General features: G+C 46.7%; 1 protein-coding gene and 1 long non-coding RNA gene across 8 annotated transcripts in view; one reads left to right on the forward strand and one right to left on the reverse strand.

Annotated features, from left to right (window-relative positions):
- Window positions 1-18,549, reverse strand: part of NFIX (nuclear factor I X) — a 120,792-nt gene that overhangs the window by 24,139 nt on the left and 78,104 nt on the right. For all 7 annotated transcript variants that reach the window (XM_056822656.1, XM_056822654.1, XM_056822660.1 and 4 more), the window contains exons 3-6: window positions 2,517-2,579; window positions 2,200-2,274; window positions 1,323-1,443; window positions 775-911 (exon numbers count right to left, since the gene is read on the reverse strand). In XM_056822656.1, the coding sequence (XP_056678634.1) occupies window positions 775-911; window positions 1,323-1,443; window positions 2,200-2,274; window positions 2,517-2,579 (396 nt within the window). The remainder of the gene's footprint in view (window positions 1-774; window positions 912-1,322; window positions 1,444-2,199; window positions 2,275-2,516; window positions 2,580-18,549) is intronic.
- On the forward strand, window positions 1,437-5,857 carry LOC103105809 (uncharacterized). Its single transcript, XR_001629310.2, has 4 exons — window positions 1,437-2,356; window positions 2,698-2,827; window positions 4,106-4,217; window positions 5,567-5,857. It is a non-coding gene; the product is annotated as an uncharacterized LOC103105809 (long non-coding RNA).

Raw genomic sequence — 18,549 nt, forward strand, 5'->3', positions numbered from 1 at the left:
GACACATCCACCCATGTATGCACAGAAAACCTGGGTTTATAGAGGCATTGCTCACAGACTTTCTTTACACACACACAAATCCATATTTCTTCCTATCGGAGTAGAAGGAGGTAAGAGGTAGGGGGTGAGGAGGTTCAGGGATAGGGTCTCCCTGCCTTGGGAATAGCTGGATAGGAATAACTAAGAGAGGTTCATTTTTTCTTAGGGTTAACTTATTCCATGAATTCGTCACAAGACCCTTTCTCTTCCCCAAACTCCTCACTCAATCTAAGACTCTCTCCATCCTTTTCCCCTTTGTCTTGGGCCCCTCAGCTTTCTCCACAGGTGAGTTCTTTGAGCAGTGAAAAGGAAACCAGGGAAATGGTAGTGATTTACTTGAAAAAAGCCAGCAACACAAAGGCTGAGAAAGGGACTGAAAGAGAAATGAAAACTTTCTCACTATGTAAAGCCAGAGGTTTTCTTTTCTTCAGTCTCTGCCCTCCACTTGCCATCTTGGTCACTGGTAAAGGGGCAGTAAAACTCTTCCTAATAATTATTGCTTGGTCTGGCACTCACTGGGAAAGGTCAGGGTAGGGGGAAAAGCACCCCAAACTCAGCAATATGGGGATCCCTAGGGTAAAGTCAGAGGGAACAGGCAGAAGGGCTAGAAAAGGAGTGTCTTTGTTATATATACCTAAGTCACTTATTGAAGAGAAGAGAAGGAGTTCACCCCAATTTAGGACTAGCCTAGACTCCCTAGTCCCTGATTCTAAGCTGCTGCCATGGTATCTGTACCTGCATCCACATCATTGGGCCAACCACTGGACTGGCTGCTGCCAGCTGCTGGGGACCGTCCTGTACCAGGGTAGAACACATCATCCACGGGGCTCTCCATCTCGCTGTCATCTATGGACTTAGGGCGCTTGGTGGTGCTGAGGAGGAGAAAAGAAAGAGAATCAGAAAAGAGAAGAATGGGAAAAGGTTCCAGGAAGTTATTCCTAGTTATTCTTCATTCCCAAGAAGTAGAGGAGAGGGAAAGAAAGAACTGACTGGAATAGGAGTAAACCCCTACAATTTGGAAGTTTTTTTACCAGCAACCTGGCATATATTAAGAGAAGGGGGCAATCTCTATGCCTCCTGGCATTATCTGACACGTGAAATCCTGGGGTTGGCATCCCTTTAGAACTGAAAAGATCCTACCACCCCAAGTCTTAATAGGCTACTATAGCATTCTAACTTATACAACCTTATTTATCTCTGCGGTGTACCAAAAGCCTGGGATGATATGGACAGAGGGTCAGTGAAGGACAGAAAGTTCAGTGAGTACCAAAGGCTTCACCTACCTGGTGGAAGGTGGGGAGGTGATGGACCGCCGCCCAAGGGTCACCTGGTTTATGTTGTAGTAACTGGGGCTCTCCAAGTCCGCCAGGGAGAAGTTAGGCCCTGACGCCGTAGCAACAGGAGCTAAGTGAATGAGAAAGGAAGCCATTAGGTCAGAGAACAAGATAGATTAGTCTTTTTTAGGTCTCTTGTCTTCAAGAGTTTAGGGCAGTAATGCAAATATTAATAATATGGAAATAGTTCTTGATCAATGACACATGTAAAACCCAGTGGATTTGCTCATTGGCTACAGGAGGGGGTGGGAGGAGGGAAGGGAAAGAACATGAATCTTGTAACCATGGAAAAAATATTCTAAATTAATGAATTAAATAAAAATTTTCAAATTAAAAAATTAAAAAAAAAAAAGAGTTTGGGGCACTTGAGGCTGACCCTTCTCTTTGATCAGGATGGAGAGCTTGGGCTCGAGCATCAGGCCCATTGTGCAGTTGGAGGCCCAAGATAGGCATGGGAGCAAGGCCATATTCTTGAGTGGGGAGGGCCTCCCTCCTGACAAGCTTTTTTATAGTATAAGTTTTCTCCTCCATGGTGGTGGAGATTAAGGCAGCAGGCCAGTCTTTCTTAGGGTCTAAATAGCTTTGCCCTTGATTGACTCTTGTTGAAGTCATCAACTCTGCCCAAGAAAGGGGTGCAAGTAGTGAGTATTGGGTAGAAGAAGGAGAATCCTCTGTCCAGAGGGGTCTCCATCTGCTTTCTCCCCAAACCTAGCAGAAGAAGGAAAGCAATGGCCAGGTGATCAACATGGGCAACAGTGGTGTCCCTCCCAATCCAACCTTCTCAAACAGCCTGGTTCTCAGCCCCAGAGGAAGGGGGCTCACTTACTCTGTGATACTCTGACCAGCTCAGTCACATTCCAGACCCCAGAGGTCACAAAGCAGTCCTGGAAACTTAAGTGCCCTATAAGGGAGAAGAAGACAAGTAAGCCAAGGGGAGGGAGAGAAGGAGACTCTCTCCCACTTCTCCCACATTTGCCCTGGAAGTGAGTATTTTGGGGCCAAGGGAAATGGAGTCCCCCCAAATGGACATCCCTCCAAATGCTACAGAAACCCTTGAAAATGGGCAGTTATGTGGAAGGAAGGATAAAACCAGACGTGGGTAGGTCAGGGAAGAATGGGAGAGAACAAGTAGAAGGGGCTCACCATTGGGCAGTGGTTTGATGTCCGCATCTCCTTGCTGGTTTGAACTGTCTGATTGTCCGGATTCTGCCAAAAGATACAAAAGAGCAGATGGGGTCAAGGCTCAGGTTTCACCCCAAGGCGGGCTGTCGAGCTGCACAGGAATAACCTAACCCTAATTCCCTTTTCCCCACCCCTACCCAAGAGTCATGGCCCAGATGTCAGCAGAGGGGAACGTTCCAAGAGATCTCAGGAGAAGGAGGTCAGAAGAGAAGAAAGGGGGTTCAAACCAAGACATGGATGAAACTGAGGAAAGAATTCAGCTCCCAGACCAGGTTTCCTCCCACAACTAAAGGGAGGCCTTAGGCGCCCCCATCCCCCACATCCTTTTGGCTGGCAGATGAGATGCTCCTTTAATTAATTAACTCCATTCCCAACCATTCTTTCATGCCCGTCTCCCCCCTTCCCTCCCAGATACACCCTACCCCACCCTACCCTTTCACCTTTAAGCTTGCAGGCACTGCCTGGCAACCCAGAGGGGGGAGGTGTGCCCCCGACGCTGTCGCCCGTTTTGTGCCAGCCAGTCTGGGGCTGTCTCATGCCCCAGTGCCACAGCTGCTCGGAGCTCAGACACAAGGGTCCTATTGTACAGCTCTCAGAGAGGCAGGGATAGTGTGTGTGTATGTGTGTGTATGTGAATATTTTGCTGAGCTTGGGAAAGCCCCCTTCCCTTCCCCCCCCCCCATCCACCAATGCTTTGTGTGCCAGGGGCACTACAGGGACCTCCAGAATGCCCGCTTGGGCATGGCAGTTGGCAGGAGGCTAAAGAAACGGGGGGGCCAGAGGCCAGTTGGGGGTGGGGATCTAGGGGGAGACAATGTGGACACCTCTGAGAAAGGATGAGGACAGGAGCTAAGTTAAAGCAAGTTCAAAACTGGATTGGAACTGGGCTGTCGGGAGGTATGTGGGGGAGAGATTTGTCCTGGAGGGGGAAGAACCACAGAGCCCTTTCTGGTCTGATGTCTGGGGATTTCACTTTGTTGACTTCCTGAACATAGAAGGAGCCAGAATCCTGGTATTCCTATCAAATGTAGAGCTGGAAGAAACCATCTCTTCCAAATGCCTCATTTTACAGATGAGGAAAATTGAGGCACCAAGAGATGATTTCATATAGGCAATAGGAAGAAGGTCTTTTGACTCCAAATCCAATGCTGTTTACTACATTCCATTACTTTTCTTCTGGGGAGTCTTGTCTTCAGACTACTCCCCCACCAGAACCCCTATCCTTCAGAGCCCCTGTTGGCAAGGGAACGATGGTGCCCAGATCCTACTTCAGCCACAGAAAGGGGAAGCTGGGATGGACAAAGCAAAAAATACTATCAATGCACCAGAATTCTCAAAGGAAAGGTCTTTCCACACCTTGGACCTGGATTGCAATATAGAAAGGTCTTAGTTTCCCAGCCTGGCTCAGCCTCCCAGTGAAGGGCCAAGACCATGCCCCAATCCCATTAGCCTATACTGTGCCAGCCCTGGGCCCCCTACCTCCCACATAGCTTTTACTGGATAGGGAGAGACAGCTGCCCACAGGCCCATTTATTTGCATGCTTTCCTAGGCTTTGGAAGGAGCCGATGAGAAAAGTCCCACTTAATGAGGAATCAGACTAAAGGAGCTGCAAAGAAGGAATAACTTCTCTTCTAAGGAAGTGCAAAGCTAAGAGATAGAAGGTGGGAATATGTAGATTTCTAGTCTCCTTAATTCTCCGACTCTTGAGTTTCCTCACAATTAGAATGAGAAAAGTGTCTAGGAGGGAAATGGGCCCCCTCTCTAGGTAGTGGTTCCCATCATCCAGGATTTTCAAGTGGACGCTGGATACCCTTTCTGGCGATTTTGTAAAGGAAACTCCTGCTCATCTCCGACATGGGTTGGTCTAGATGACCGGCAAAGTTCCTTTCAACTCTTCCAGGATTCTTCGTGGAGCTCAGTTTAAGCGCCTGTCTTAGCTAAAGGATTACTCTTACTGTAAGATAGATGTAGGACCATTAGAGGCCATTTCCTCGATACCCCTACGGTGGCTGCTACTCCAACCCTTTCACCCACCACTAGGGTCCTCTTTCCCTGACCACAGGTTCTGTTGCTTGTCCCCACCTTCTCATAAGCCTGGACTTCATGGTCCCAGAGGCAACCTAAAGGTCAGAGCGGCCTAGGAACAGAAGGCCTTCAAGGAAAGCTGTCCAGGATCATTCCACCCCAAAATTCAACCAATATGGGGGACACGGAGCCCCCCAACTGTCTTTCTCTTAGCCTGGACCCCCTTCCAAAGTTCTAGAATCTTCCTGCCAGTCTCATGCCACTTCCCTGCAAAATCTCACTGCTTTCTTTACAATAGCCCTTAGTTGGAGGAATTGGGGGACACAGAGACTCTACCCCCATAGTTGAAGGAATTGGGGACACAGAGCCTCTGCCACCTTAGTTAAAGGAATTGGGGGACAGAGAGCCTCTGCCCCCATAGTTGGAGGAATTGGGGACACAGAGCCTCTGCTCCCATAGTTGGAGGAATTGGGGACACAGAGCCTCTGCTCCCATAGTTGGAGGAATTGGGGACACAGAGCCTCTGCCACCTTAGTTAAAGGAATTGGGGGACAGAGAGCCTCTGCCCCCATAGTTGGAGGAATTGGGGGACACAGAGCCTCTGCCACCTTAGTTAAAGGAATTGGGGGACAGAGAGCCTCTGCTCCCATAGTTGGAGGAATTGGGGAACACAGAGCCTCTGCTCCCATAGTTGGAGGAATTGGGGACACAGAGCCTCTGCCACCTTAGTTAAAGGACTTGGAGGACAGAGAGCCTCTGCCCCCATAGTTGGCAGAACTGGGGACACAGAGCCTCTGCCACCCTAGTTGGAGGAATTGGGGGACAGAGAGCCTCTGCCCCTGTAGTCAGAGGAATTGGGGGATACAAGAACCTCTGACCCCCTAGTTGAAGGAATTGATAGCGTTGTGACTTTGTGGGGAAAGAAGTGAAGGGGAGTCTTGGGGGAAAAACACACATGCGGCCCATGTTCTGTTCTTGTTCAAAGGAAGGCCTAACCTAACTCGGAGGAGTCCGTGGAGCTGAAGACCCACAAAGTCACACTTCAAACCTCCCAGGAGCTGGCTCTGAAATTCCCCTTGGAAGGGACACACCGCTAGAATTGCCCCATCCCATTCCCAAATCATCAGGTGAAGCCAAGAACACACACGCACACGCAGGCAGACAAAAGGAGAGAGACACACACAGGCAGAGACTCAGAGAGGGAATGTGGGAAAAGAGCAGTCAGGAAATCATTTCTCCTCTCGGAACTCACCCATAAACATTATTATTATCATGATGGTGGCTGTTATTACTTTAATTTCAAGGCAAGGAATAAAGATTTGGGTAAGGGATATTTCCTTCCCCCCAGACTAAAAGCAGATCCAACTCATCCGAACCCCTCTGCCTCTCTTCCCGTTCGCTTCTGGCAGCCATTTTAAACCTTGGCAGCCATCTTACTGCTGGCGGCTCCGGCCAGAGTCCCCACAATGCTGACAGCCGCCAGCCCCCGAGATGCTGAGCTTAGCCCCAGGACAAAAAGACTGAGAAATCTGGATGTGGGTACCGGTTGGAGGGGGGAGGCTGAAGAGCCAACCTGGGGGCAGCTGGGTCTGCGCCCCTCTGCTTGATCCGTCACAGAACACACCATTTGCACCCTTTTGGTCAGCAAGGGCTGAGAACATGGCTGTTCCTCCGACAAAGGCCCCGGTCATCTAGCTAGCACACAAATACCGGATAGCATTTATTTGGCACTTTAATATTTACAAAGCGCTTTACAAATAATATTTCATCTTCAGGACAGCCCTAGGAGAGAGGTGTTTTATTCGTTCCCATTTTACAGTTGAAGATACTGAGGCAGACAGAGATGAAAGGATTTGCCCAGGGTCACATCTGCAGATTTGAACTCAGATCTTCCTGGCTTCTAGGCCTGCAGCACTCTCTCTGCTCCGGGTATTTTTCTGGACTGGAGACAAATTAGCTAAAATATAGGAAACCCATTACGCAGATAGAGAAACTGAGGCTCCAGGGTTGGATGGGAAGCAATGGGTGTCCTGGTAAGGCATGTGGGAATGGATTTATCCGTCCCCACTGAAAGGGTTAGAATGGGCTCGTCCTAGAAGCGGTGCCAAGGCCCCTTCCTCTAAGGCTCCAGCAAGGCCGTTGGGTCCCTCCTTCTCCTTCTCCGTGGATCCAATTCCAATATATAACACGGAGACCCCAGCGGCTCAGATTCAGCCCTATAACAGGGAGACCCCCTGGGCAAGCTTCCTGGGGGCCCCTTCCTTCAGCGTTGGCCAGCGGGTCCTCGGGCTGTTGCCCTGCTTTTCAGGCGCTCACACTGGCTGAGGAGAGTCGTGGGACTTCTGGGAGGGCTTCCCAGCCCACCTGCATCATCATCATCCCGTCCTTCAAGGCCTGGGCTCCGAGAGGACCCTTCAGGCCAAGGGCAAGGCAGCCAAGGGAGGAAGAGAAGGAGGGAGGGAGGGAATGGCTCCTTCATTACGCCCCCTCCCCAGCCCTGATCTCAGAGCTCTGGCTTTTATCTGGCAGAATATGGCTTATCGGAGCCACCAGCTGAACAAACACACAAATCCACGGTTAGTGAGAGAAAACACTTTTCCTGAACTCTTTATCTCCTGTTCACAGGCCCTGCTTGCTCCCCACTGCCAATAGCACAGGAGGGGAACTTTGCTGCTGAACAGCTGTTTCTGCCTTTATTCTCTGCTTCTAAAGGTGGAGGGTTTTCACTCTGCCTCTAACTGTGTCCCTTCCTCGGTCTCCATTTCCCCCTCTCTCTCAGTTGTTCCCTTCCTTTCTTTCTCTCCCCCAAACCCCAAACCCCAAACGCTCTTCACCTCCCAATTCCCTACTGGTGTGTATAGCTGGGCACACACTGATCTCCGTGCCTTCACTTTGGAGGCTGCTTTCTCATTGAGAGACAATAGGCCAGCTGGTGGCCTGTGGGTAAGGGAAGGGGGCAGGGAGGATGTTGGCTGGCATGATGAGGGCAGGTGCCCAGCTTCCTTCTTTATCCTCCCCAGCCTAGGCCCTCAGCAGCCCCCCAGCCACCCCCGCCAAAGCCTCTCCCATTTAATTCCCCACCCTGGCACCGTCCACATGCTCCCAGAGGATGTGTTCTCAGCCAGAGGTCTCCCCTACAGCCTTTACCATAGAAACAGGCACCTATCCCACTGCCCTGGGGCCCACCCTCTCTAAACCCAGCTCAATATCTTCACCCAGCTGGTCACCTGGGCAGGGGAGAAAGCTCCCTTCTCTAGCCACAAGCTCTTAGACTAATTTATCACATAAAAATATTCCTGATGGTAGGATTTGTCATATAAAGATGCCCTTGTTTGATTTATCACATGAAAATATCCCTGATCATGTTTGTCACATAAAGATGCTCATGACTGTTTTATCTATCACATGAAAATATCCCTGATCATGTTTGTCACATAAAGATGCTCATGACTGTTTTATCTATCACATGAAAATATCCCTGATCATGTTTGTCACATAAAGATGCTCCTGATTGTCTGATTTATCACATGAAAATATCCCTGATCATATATTTGTCACATAAAGATGCTCCTGATTGTATGATTTATCACATGAAAATATCCCTGATCATATGATTTGTCACATAAAGATGCTCATGACTGTTTTATTTATCACATGAAAATATCCCTGATCATGTTTGTCATATAAAGATGCCCCTGTTTTATTTATCACATGAAAATATCCCTGATCATATGATTTGTCATGTAAAGATGTTCCTGATTGTCTGATTTATCACATGAAAATATCCCTGATCATATATTTGTCACATAAAGATGCTCCTGATTGATTTATCACATGAAAATATCCCATATCATATGTTTATCATATAAAGATGCCCCTGTTTGATTCATCACATGAAAATATCCCTGATCATGTTTGTCATATAAAGATGCTCCTGACTGTTTTATTTATCATATGAAAATATCCCTGATCATATATTTGTCACATAAAGATGCTCATGACTGTTTTATTTATCACATGAAAATATCCCTGATCATGTTTGTCATATAAAGATGCCCCTGTTTGATTCATCACATGAAAATATCCCTGATCATGTTTGTCATAGAAAGATGCTCCTGACTGCTTTATTTATCACATGAAAATATCCCTGATCATATATTTGTCATATAAAGATGCTCCTGATTGTCTGATTTATCACATGAAAATATCCCTGATCATATATTTGTCACATAAAGATGCTCCTGACTTTTATTTATCACATGAAAATATCCCTGATCATATGTTTGTCATATAAAGATGCTCCTGATTGATTTATCACATGAAAATATCCCTGATCATATGTTTGTCATATAAAGATGCCCCTGTTTGATTTATCACATGAAAATATCCCTGATCATATGTTTGTCATATAAAGATGCCCCTGTTTGATTTATCACATGAAAATATCCCTGATCATATATTTGCCATATAAAGATGCTCCTGATTGTCTGATTTATCACATGAAAATATCCCTGATCATATATTTGTCACATAAAGATGCTCCTGACTTTTATTTATCACATGAAAATATCCCTGATCATGTTTGTCATATAAAGATGCCCCTGTTTGATTTGTCACATGAAAATATCCCTGATCATATGTTTGTCATATAAAGATGCTCCTGATTGATTTATCACATGAAAATATCCCTGATCATATGTTTGTCATATAAAGATGCTCCTGACTGTTTTATTTATCATATGAAAATATCCCTGATCATATATTTGTCACATAAAGATGCTCCTGATTGTCTGATTTATCACACGAAAATATCCCTGATCATTTGAGAGAGAAATAGTAAAAGGAAGGGAGTGGAACAGTGAGCTACCTGGATTCTGGCCATAAAACAAACATGTCTCCTCATGGGTCTAGACATGAGGACTTTTTAGCCTCATCATCTGATCACAGATTTAGGACTTGAAAGGCTCAGTGTATTTATGCCCAACACCTTCATTTTATAGATGAGGAAACTGAGGTCCAGAGGGATTAAGTGATCTGAGTGGTAGTTAAAGATCAAAGGAAAGATTTAAACCACAAGAGTGCCAGGCCTGGAGCTGGGAAGACCTGGGTCCAAAATCCAGCCTCAAACACTTCGTAGCTATGTGACCCTGGGCAAGCCACTTAACCCCTTTTGACTAGTCCTTGTTGCTCTCCTGTTTTTGAATCCATACTAAGACAGAAGATGAGAATAATAAATATAAATAATAAATTTAAGAGATAATAAGAAATATAAATAATAAATAAAAAATAATAAATTTTTAAAAAAAGATTTGAACCCCAGTTCCTGCAACCCAAGAGCCAAGGTATAAGGTATATGCCACGTACCATACTATAATGCTTTCCTAAGCTTTGTTAAAGTTAGAGGTTAAAAATGGTGTTTCTCACAGAAGAAAAATATCTCCTCAACCACATGGCTCGATGGGGATATGATCGGGGGATGTAGACTCTAAATAGATACAATCAATAATATGGAAATAGGTCTTGATCAATGATACACATAAAACCCAGTGGAATTTCTCCTTGGCTATGGGAGGGTACCATGGAAAAATATTCTAATGTCATTAAATAAATAAATATTTTTAAATGGTGTCTCTGTATCTGGAACCCCTGCCCACTACCACAAGCTGATGAGCCGGGTCTGGGGAAGAACAAGAGGGTTCAGTCTCTCATTGGGGACGGGCAAGAATGGCCCAAGGGGAGCAGTAGCCGGCGTGTGAAGGAAGCGGAGAAGGGACAATTCCGAATTTAGTTCCAAAATATTCCGGCTCTAAATTTTATGCTCCTCTCACTAAGGTCTAAAGCAGAAACCTAAACTGACAGACTTTGCTGAGGGCTCTGGCTTCCAGGTAGAATTCAGAAACCCTGAAAGAGGGGAAAAAGCAAAAAAAAAAAAAAAAAAAAGGAAAAAAAGGCTGTGGGCTGGCGGTTCCTGAGCAGCCTACTAGGGAGTGAGTTCCAAAACAGAATTTGGCAGAGGGCTGCAAGGGGCCCCCTTCAATCACTTGCACACATGTGATCCGTTACTCCCCCACTTTCTGAGTGTGGGGACTGTAAGAACGTAGGCCTCTCAGCCCAGAGCCAGGTTTGGCAAGAAGCCACCAGCACTGGACCCTTCCTCTAACTTGGGTTCACCCCGATGAAGAAGTGGGCCTCACCACCCCCCTCTCTTCCTCCACAGCTTCCTGGCCTCATTCTGCCTTGTCCTTGTTTAGCCCAGTCTCTTGTCTTCCTTCTCCCCATTGCCCCTCTGGGTCCTTCTCAGAGGTTGTGTGTGTGTGTGTGTGTGTGTGTGTGCAAAAGAACACTCGCTGCCTTTTATTTGGGGTTTCCATCCTTGATGGGAGGCTACAGTTGCCAGGAGGAGCCCAGCACTGCATATAAACCCCAGATTGATGGTGTGTTTTTAATATATATATATATTTTTGGGCTACAGACAGGGAGATATTTATGGCTCCCGCTAGGTGAGGAAGGAATGTCCTGCTACAGCGGCCTCAGCTCCCACTCCTAACAAACTCTGCTCTGTTAAAGGGACAGTCCGTAAATCACCACCCAGCTGCTTCCCACAGACATTGATTGCTCCACCAGCTCTTTACGGAGCAGGAGGAAGAACACACACGCTCACTCCCTGGAACATGTGTGCACTCACACATCGTGCTTAGACATACAAACTTTAAAAGAGACATGCAGAGTTATATGTACATTCAAACATCTTGCAAACGCACACATACAGACACCATGCTTCGAGATACTCCTACACGTACACCTAAGAGTTTGTTCCTCCCTTGCCTTTCTAGATTTAGAATTAGAGGACCTAGGTTCAAATTTTGAGCTGGCAGCTAAATCACTTGATTAGATGGTCTCAGTTTTCCCATTCATAAAATGGGACTATTATCTTTACACTACCTGTCTCATGGTGCTATTTATTGTAAGGAAAATTGCTTGTAGACTTTAAAACTCTCCAGAAACGTCAGCTGTTATTCACTGGAAGATCAATTGCCCCTTGGGAAGTGATATGGATGATTCTTGTGCCTGCCCCAGCCCATCTCTCTTTAGTTTCTCCTTAAAACCAAGATCCTTCTTATAAACAAGTGGGGTGTGTGCTCTGGAATGTGGGCAGAATCCCAGGGGGTGTGTCCCAGATAGGAGACAGGCCTAGGATTTGGGGTGCCCAAAGGGGTGCCTATACTCTAGTCAAAATGACAGTACCCAGCTCCCTAGAAATATTCAAGAAGCCAGGCTACCCTGGAGCCCCTGCCTTCCTAACATCTCTTCTGCAGTGCCAAGGCATAAGAAATCCAATCTTGGGTTGGGGGAGGCGTGGGTCCAAGAGCCTGGACTATGGTAGGCAGAATTGAAGAATGTGACTATTGTGCGTCCTGAAACTCAAGTCTAGGAACCTGAGCTGTCCCTTAGAGCAGAGAGGGTCTAGAGGGGTGGGAACGGGACACAGAGGCTTCTCCCCCTTCCTGGTATGGGGAGGCAGTGGACCAAAGTGGCCCTTGAGAACTCAACGAGACAGGAGGGCACATGAGACGCAGACTTCAGACCTTGAAGAAATTGCGATCCTGGGTGCCAGCCCTCTTCCTCTAACTTTCATATCTCTCTCAGCCTAGCCCCTCAAAACCTGCAGCTTGGGGCCCAGATGTTCCTTCAAAAGTTAAACAGAATTCAGAGTGGAAAGGGGTCAAAACAATTAATCAAATACCTCATTCACTCTACTACATGGCACTAAATCAGAGCTAGCAGAGATAGGGTTTGAACCCAGGTCTCAGGATCGTAGAGCTGGGGTTCTGTTTGCCACATTTTCTAAACAACCAACCTGTAGACTCTCCCAACAGAGGAAGGGCTGCCACCCTCATATGAGCTCAGAGGAGCTCAGGCTAGTACTTTGAAAGGGTGGAAAGAATGCTGGTGCCAGGTATTGTTGGGGCAGAGGCAAATAGGTATACAGTGGCAGGGTCTTATAGTTGGAGTACATCGCTTCCAATCTGGCTTTGGTACCTACCACTCATGTGATCTTGGATGGACATTTAATGTCTCTAAACCCAAGTTTCTACCTTCGTAAAGTGAAGGAGTTGGGCTGTGGGACCATCAGGAAGCCTCTGGCTCTATATTCTGTGTGCAATCTTATAATAACAAAAAATAATAATAGTCAAAAAAGCATTTATTAAGCACTTAATTCATGTTAAATACATGCTTTATATGTTATTTGTATTTGTATAGTATATATTTTAATACTACATATTATATTAGATAAATGTTAACTATACCATTAAGCACAGTGCCAGGTATTATGCTAAGCTAAGCTTGCATGCTTTCAGGAACCCTCTTTCTTCTCTGTCTCTCTGTCTCTGTCTCTGTCTTTGTCTCTGCATCCTCTGCCTCCCCTTTCTCCCAATAATCATAGACCAAAAGATGCCCGTATAACCCATGGGTAAAAGTGAGTGAGTAAAAGGGGAAGCAGGAAGTAAGGAAAACAGAACAAAGAAGGCTAGTGATTGAGGGGGGCAGCTGAGATACCCCCACTGACTGGTAGTGGGACTTCTCCCAGATAATGGGGGCTGAGGGCTTGGCTGGTTGGCAGATTAGAATACAGGATCCAGAACATGGGGGAATTGATTGCCTGGGGGCCTCGCCAGTGGGTTAGCTGTTCTCTTCTCACCCAAAACTAAGGTCCTCTAAGAATTCTTCATAGCCTAGCTTAGTCTGAAGCACCTAATTTCCCAGGAAACTCATAGAGTGTTATCCTAGCTGACTTATTTTATGCCATAGACACTGCATGTCTATCCTGGAAGTCAGAGTTATTTAGCCTGGAATTAGAGCAGCATGTTCAATGCCCAGGATGCCAAGAGACCAAGCAGAAGCCTGAGAAAGCTGGCCCTTAGGGCTTGGGACACAGCTCTCCCCATTTTACTCAAAAGAAAAGAATGCTTTGCTCTAGAACAAAACTTTTCATGCTCTGACGTCCCATTAAGAAGGCTGCTCTGAGCCCCTTTTAGCCATTGGGAATACTGGATTCTGCCCCCTTCTTACCTTAGCCACATCTATCCTCATGCAAAGCCAAAGAAATTGCTGGTATGTTTGTATCTCCCCACCTTGAAAACAAATGAATCAGGAACCCCTAGCCCCATCCCCAACAAAGAGAAGTTCCCTGCTCAGTCAGCCCCTTGACTCACAGGCTCATCCAATCTTCTCTCTTACTTTTTATGTCACTAATGCCCTCTTTCAAGTTCCTGTCCTGTCCCTTAAGAGAAAGCTGGCACTGCACTGTCTAGCCTCTGCCGGAGAAAGCTTCTTCCGCAGCCATCACATGTACCAGCATTCAGCTGGCCCAGGGAAAACCCCTTAAGATGGTGCCCAGGCACTGGGCAGGCATCTAATGCCAGGCGAGGCAAAGTGAATTCTGTTTGCAAAAGCACCGTCTTACTCCATTCTAAAGGACCATAGGAAAATAAAGGAAGTGGGGAGATTCTGTAAAAAGAGATAAAAGAAATAAAGAGCTAGAAAACACGAGAGTAAGGAAGAATCTAGGAGGTGAGCTGAGCATGATTTTTCCAGCCTGCTTAACCAGACGCTCAAAGCCCCAGCCAGAACACACCCAAACTGCTAGTCTTAAGTCAATAAACAAAATCCCTACCAATGGAGGGGGGAGGGCACAGAGCTGGACAAGGAGATGACAAGCCATGGCTGCCCCTACCCAAGCCATGGTACGGAGCATGGTAGGTAGTAGGCAATCATTAATAATCCATTTCTATAGCCCTTTAGGACCATGGAGCTCTTTACTCACAACTACTCTTGGGAGGGAGGTAGAATGAGGAATAGTTACTCATTTTATAGATAGGGAAACTGAAGCTGAGAGAGGAAAAGTTATTTTATTTGTGTTGCAGTCGTGATTCAAACCTGGGTCTCAAAAGACCCACTCTTCCCCACTACTGCTGAATGAATAACTACGGTAACACAGACACAGACTAAGAATCAATCACCTACTGTTTGAGCTGAAAGGGATCTCAAAGATTGCCTACTCCAAATCCCTCAGTTTATAGGTAAGATAAACTGAGGCCCAAAGAATTAAGTAATTTGCCTCCAGGTCATAAGAATGAACAAACTAACCACTGAATGACACACACATGGAACCATTGCCTGAACGCCTTTGGTGTGGACAGGCGTTATGGTCTTTTCCTGGGGAGAGGGCTCAAAGTTGCTCTTCGGTGAGTTTAAATGGGAAGAATTAGCAACAAAAGAATGAGGCAGGCTAGGATCAAAACAAGGTGAGGTAGAGAGGAGAAAAGAGAAACAGCTCTTGGCCCAGCTGGGCTCATCTCCCTGCCGCAGGGTTGGGTTGGTTTGACTACATGGCCTAATTTCTGATCAGAAAGCGACAGTCATCTCAGAACTAACCCTTCATGGGAGGGTGATGACTTTACTTCTCTTAGAGGGAGATACCATTTGGATCAAGGAACTGCATCCTTGTGACTATTTGTGTAGGGGTGGGATGGGTAGTGAAGCCCAAACCCAAAGAGTTGGGCACCATCATCCACACAGAGAAGAAACAGAAGGGAAGAATGTCATGGCCAAGTCTAGCAAGATGGGGGCAGGACCCATCATTCCCCATCCCTCGTGGTGCCTTGACACAAGAGATTTCACACAAAATGAGTTACAGTGACTGTCTGCTGGTAACTAAATACATGCAAATCATATGAACCAAGCCAATGGGCAAAAAACAGAAAAATGAGCTCCATTCCAGACTAAGAATGGGCCTGGGGGAGACAGACAGGGTGGGCAAGGAGTAGGGTGGGTCCAGTCTCCTCATCCCAAGTCAATTTTCAATTCAATTCAACAAGCATTATTAGTAATTCTTATAGCAAACAAACAAATAAACCCAAAAAGACAGAAATGAAGTCTCTACTCTCAAAAAAATTTACATTCTACTGGGACATACAAGACATAAATAGATAAGAAAATCCAAGAGAAGTTGAAGGAGATACCACTAACAACTAGAGATTTTAAAAGCAGAAAAGCTTCCACTAGGAGGTGGAACCTGAGCTGAGCCTTAAAGGAAACTTGGGATTCCAAGAGGTGGGGGTAGAGGAAGGGGGAGGAAGTACATTCCAGGTTTGAGGATGAGCCTGTGGAAAGGAGGTGGAGATGAGATGCCAAGTTTGGGGAGCAGCAAGTTGGCTAGTTGGGCTGGAACTGAGTATTTGAAGAGTACTTGTATGCTTTAAGGCTAGAAAGGTAGGTTGTAACCATATGGCGCAGTGGCTTAAATGCTAAGCTGAGGGAGTTTATATTTTATCCCAGAGACATTAAGGAGCCAATGGTGCTCCTTGGGCAGGAAAGTGACAAAGTCGGACCCGTGCTTAGGAATATTAGTTTGGCAGCTGGGTGAACAATGGATTGGAGAGACAGTTGAGGCAGAGAGAGCAGTCAAGAAGCTACTGAAATAGTTGAATGAGAGGAGTCTAGTGCAGCTCCTAGCCTAGGCCTATCCTGGCACCCTGGCTGAGTGCCAAGAGGCAGCAAAGGGAGACATGACAAACCAGGGAAGGGGATTCAAGGTCAACTCCCCTCCTATCTCTCCACCCTGCCCTGTGCTGCAACTACTGATGGGTGAATGTGGGAGTAAGGGACAGCTGAAAGCCCAGTTCCCCATACCAATGTGCATATGCTCTCTTGTCTCTGGGCCAGAAACAAGCCCAGGGCTGGGTCTCAAAGGAGCCCCCATATAGTATAGTCCCAAGAAGGCTCATCTCTCCACCTCCCACCTCTATTTCCAGCACTGACCTTTGTTGAGTCCCAGCTCCCCCTTGAGCCTGCCCAGCCCAGGCCAGACCAGGCTTGACCCCTCTTGCCAGCTGTTCTTGGGACTATTAATAGTGGCCCCCACCTCCCAGGGCTGAGCAATCCTGTCCCACATTTACCCTTTGTCTAGTTATTTTTAAAGGGGCAGAAGGCTTCATCTAGCACAGGAAATGGGGCCTTGCTAAGCCAAGCAGACCCATCAGACCCCCTAGTCCTGAGCCCGGGAGGGAGTGGGAGTCTCTAGAGGGTCACTGAGAATAAAATGCACCTGGGAAAGGACAGGAACTTGAAAGAGGGCATTAGTGACACGAAAAGTAAGAGGCACATACTGATTAAGAGAAGCCCATATGGACAACAGACAGAAATGAAAAAGAGCTGAAAGGAAGAATGAGAAAGAAAGGATGAGAATACAATTAAATCTAACAAATATTAAAATAAAAGACTAGAAGTGAGAGGCAGAAAGTTGGGGGGGGGGAAGGGAGGAAAACACAAGAGAAATAAAAGGAGGAAATTACTCCTTTAAAAAAACAGAAGGAAAAAAACTTTCCTAAAAATACTTGGTGGTGGCGGCTGAGTTGTGCTGAGCCCGTTGGGCTCCATCCAGCTGCCTGCATCTGTTTGGCAGGCACTCAGCAGCAGCAGCAGCAGCAGGGCAGGTTACCCCGTGGGGGGTGGGTAGGGTGGGATGGGGGGGAGGGGTTGATGGCAATTCAGAAGAAAGGAGAGAAGGAACCCAGGTCCTACTACCTGGGATTCAGGGGGAATAAGAGGGTCATAGATTCACAGAGTAAATAAGAATAGACAAAGGAGCAAAGCCTAGGAGGAGGGAGTCTCCAGTGAGGAAGGGAAGCACCTTGGGTGGTTGTCTGGGAGGGAGAGGTATGGGGAAAATAAAGTCAGCCCACCAGTCCCTCTCATACCTAAAGAGAAGGAAGAGAACCAGTCTTCCCTCAGAGCTTGGGACTGAAGAGGAGGGAGGGAAAAGGCAATAGACAACTCCCTGGCCTGCTTTCCCATGATCACTAATTCTGCTACATAGAGTCTTTTCCCCTGATACCTCTCACTATCCTTCTAACTCCCTAGGAAGGGACTGTCAGGAAAACTAGGAGAGCTATGGGAAGAGGAGCCCAGCACAGCTGGCAAGACAGCTGGTCCATGCCTGCCCCATGACCTGATCATGCCTTCCCCTCAGCCCCAGCTTCTGCCTCCTGGGCTGTCTGAACATATGGACACTGAGGCCAGGGGCCATCATGCCCTCTGTCAGTCTGTGGGCCAGCCCCAGTTATAACAAATGACCACTGAGTGGGACCTTAAAACTCCATATTCCTATGGTTGTCACAGATATATTAGAGGTAGAAGGGGCCTTAGAGCTCACCTTGTCCAACTCCCTCATTTTAGATATTGAAAAACTGGGACTTTGAGAAGGAAAGGGACTTGCCCAAGTTCACACAGGTAATCATCGGCAAAGACATTCCAATGCTTTTTCTGCTAAATGACCTATACTAGCCAATCCATTCAAAGTACCTATTATCTGTCTGGCTCTATGCAAGGCATGGTGAGGGACCCAGAGGAAATATCTGGCCCTCAAGATGTTTACACTACATGGGGAAACAAGACCTGTGTAATAATTAGATCACAATAAAAAAAACAAACCAGGATCCAAATGTGGTTCCCCTCTCTTGCCTTGTGGCTGGGATCAGAGCAAGGCATTCTTGCCTGGTCAGGTCCTGAGAGAGGTTTGGAGGCCCAGAGGGTAACAGGATGGGGCAGGAAAACAGGATCCTAATAAGCAGGATATCAGAACCAGTGAATGGACTTTCAAAAAGCAGGCTGGCCATGAATGGGAGAAAATTCACCCAAAGGCAAAGAAAAAGAGGTTGGCTGGCACTCTCACCCAAGCTGAAGCTAAACTGACCATTTCTTTCCTCAGACAGATATACACAGCCGTGGGCTCTGTACCAATCAGAGAATCTGCATTAAAACAATGGCTCTGCCTAATCCTCTCACAAAGGCTGGATGTGGGACAGCCAGCAGAAGAAGGGGAGGCATGGAGTACCACTTTCTTCTCTCAAAGCTGGTAAATAAGGGCATAACTCTTAAGTAAAGAAAGAGAAACTTCTTGCCCTA

Source organism: Monodelphis domestica, chromosome 3 (assembly GCF_027887165.1).
Source record: "Monodelphis domestica isolate mMonDom1 chromosome 3, mMonDom1.pri, whole genome shotgun sequence".
Classification (NCBI taxonomy): Eukaryota; Metazoa; Chordata; class Mammalia; order Didelphimorphia; family Didelphidae; genus Monodelphis; species Monodelphis domestica.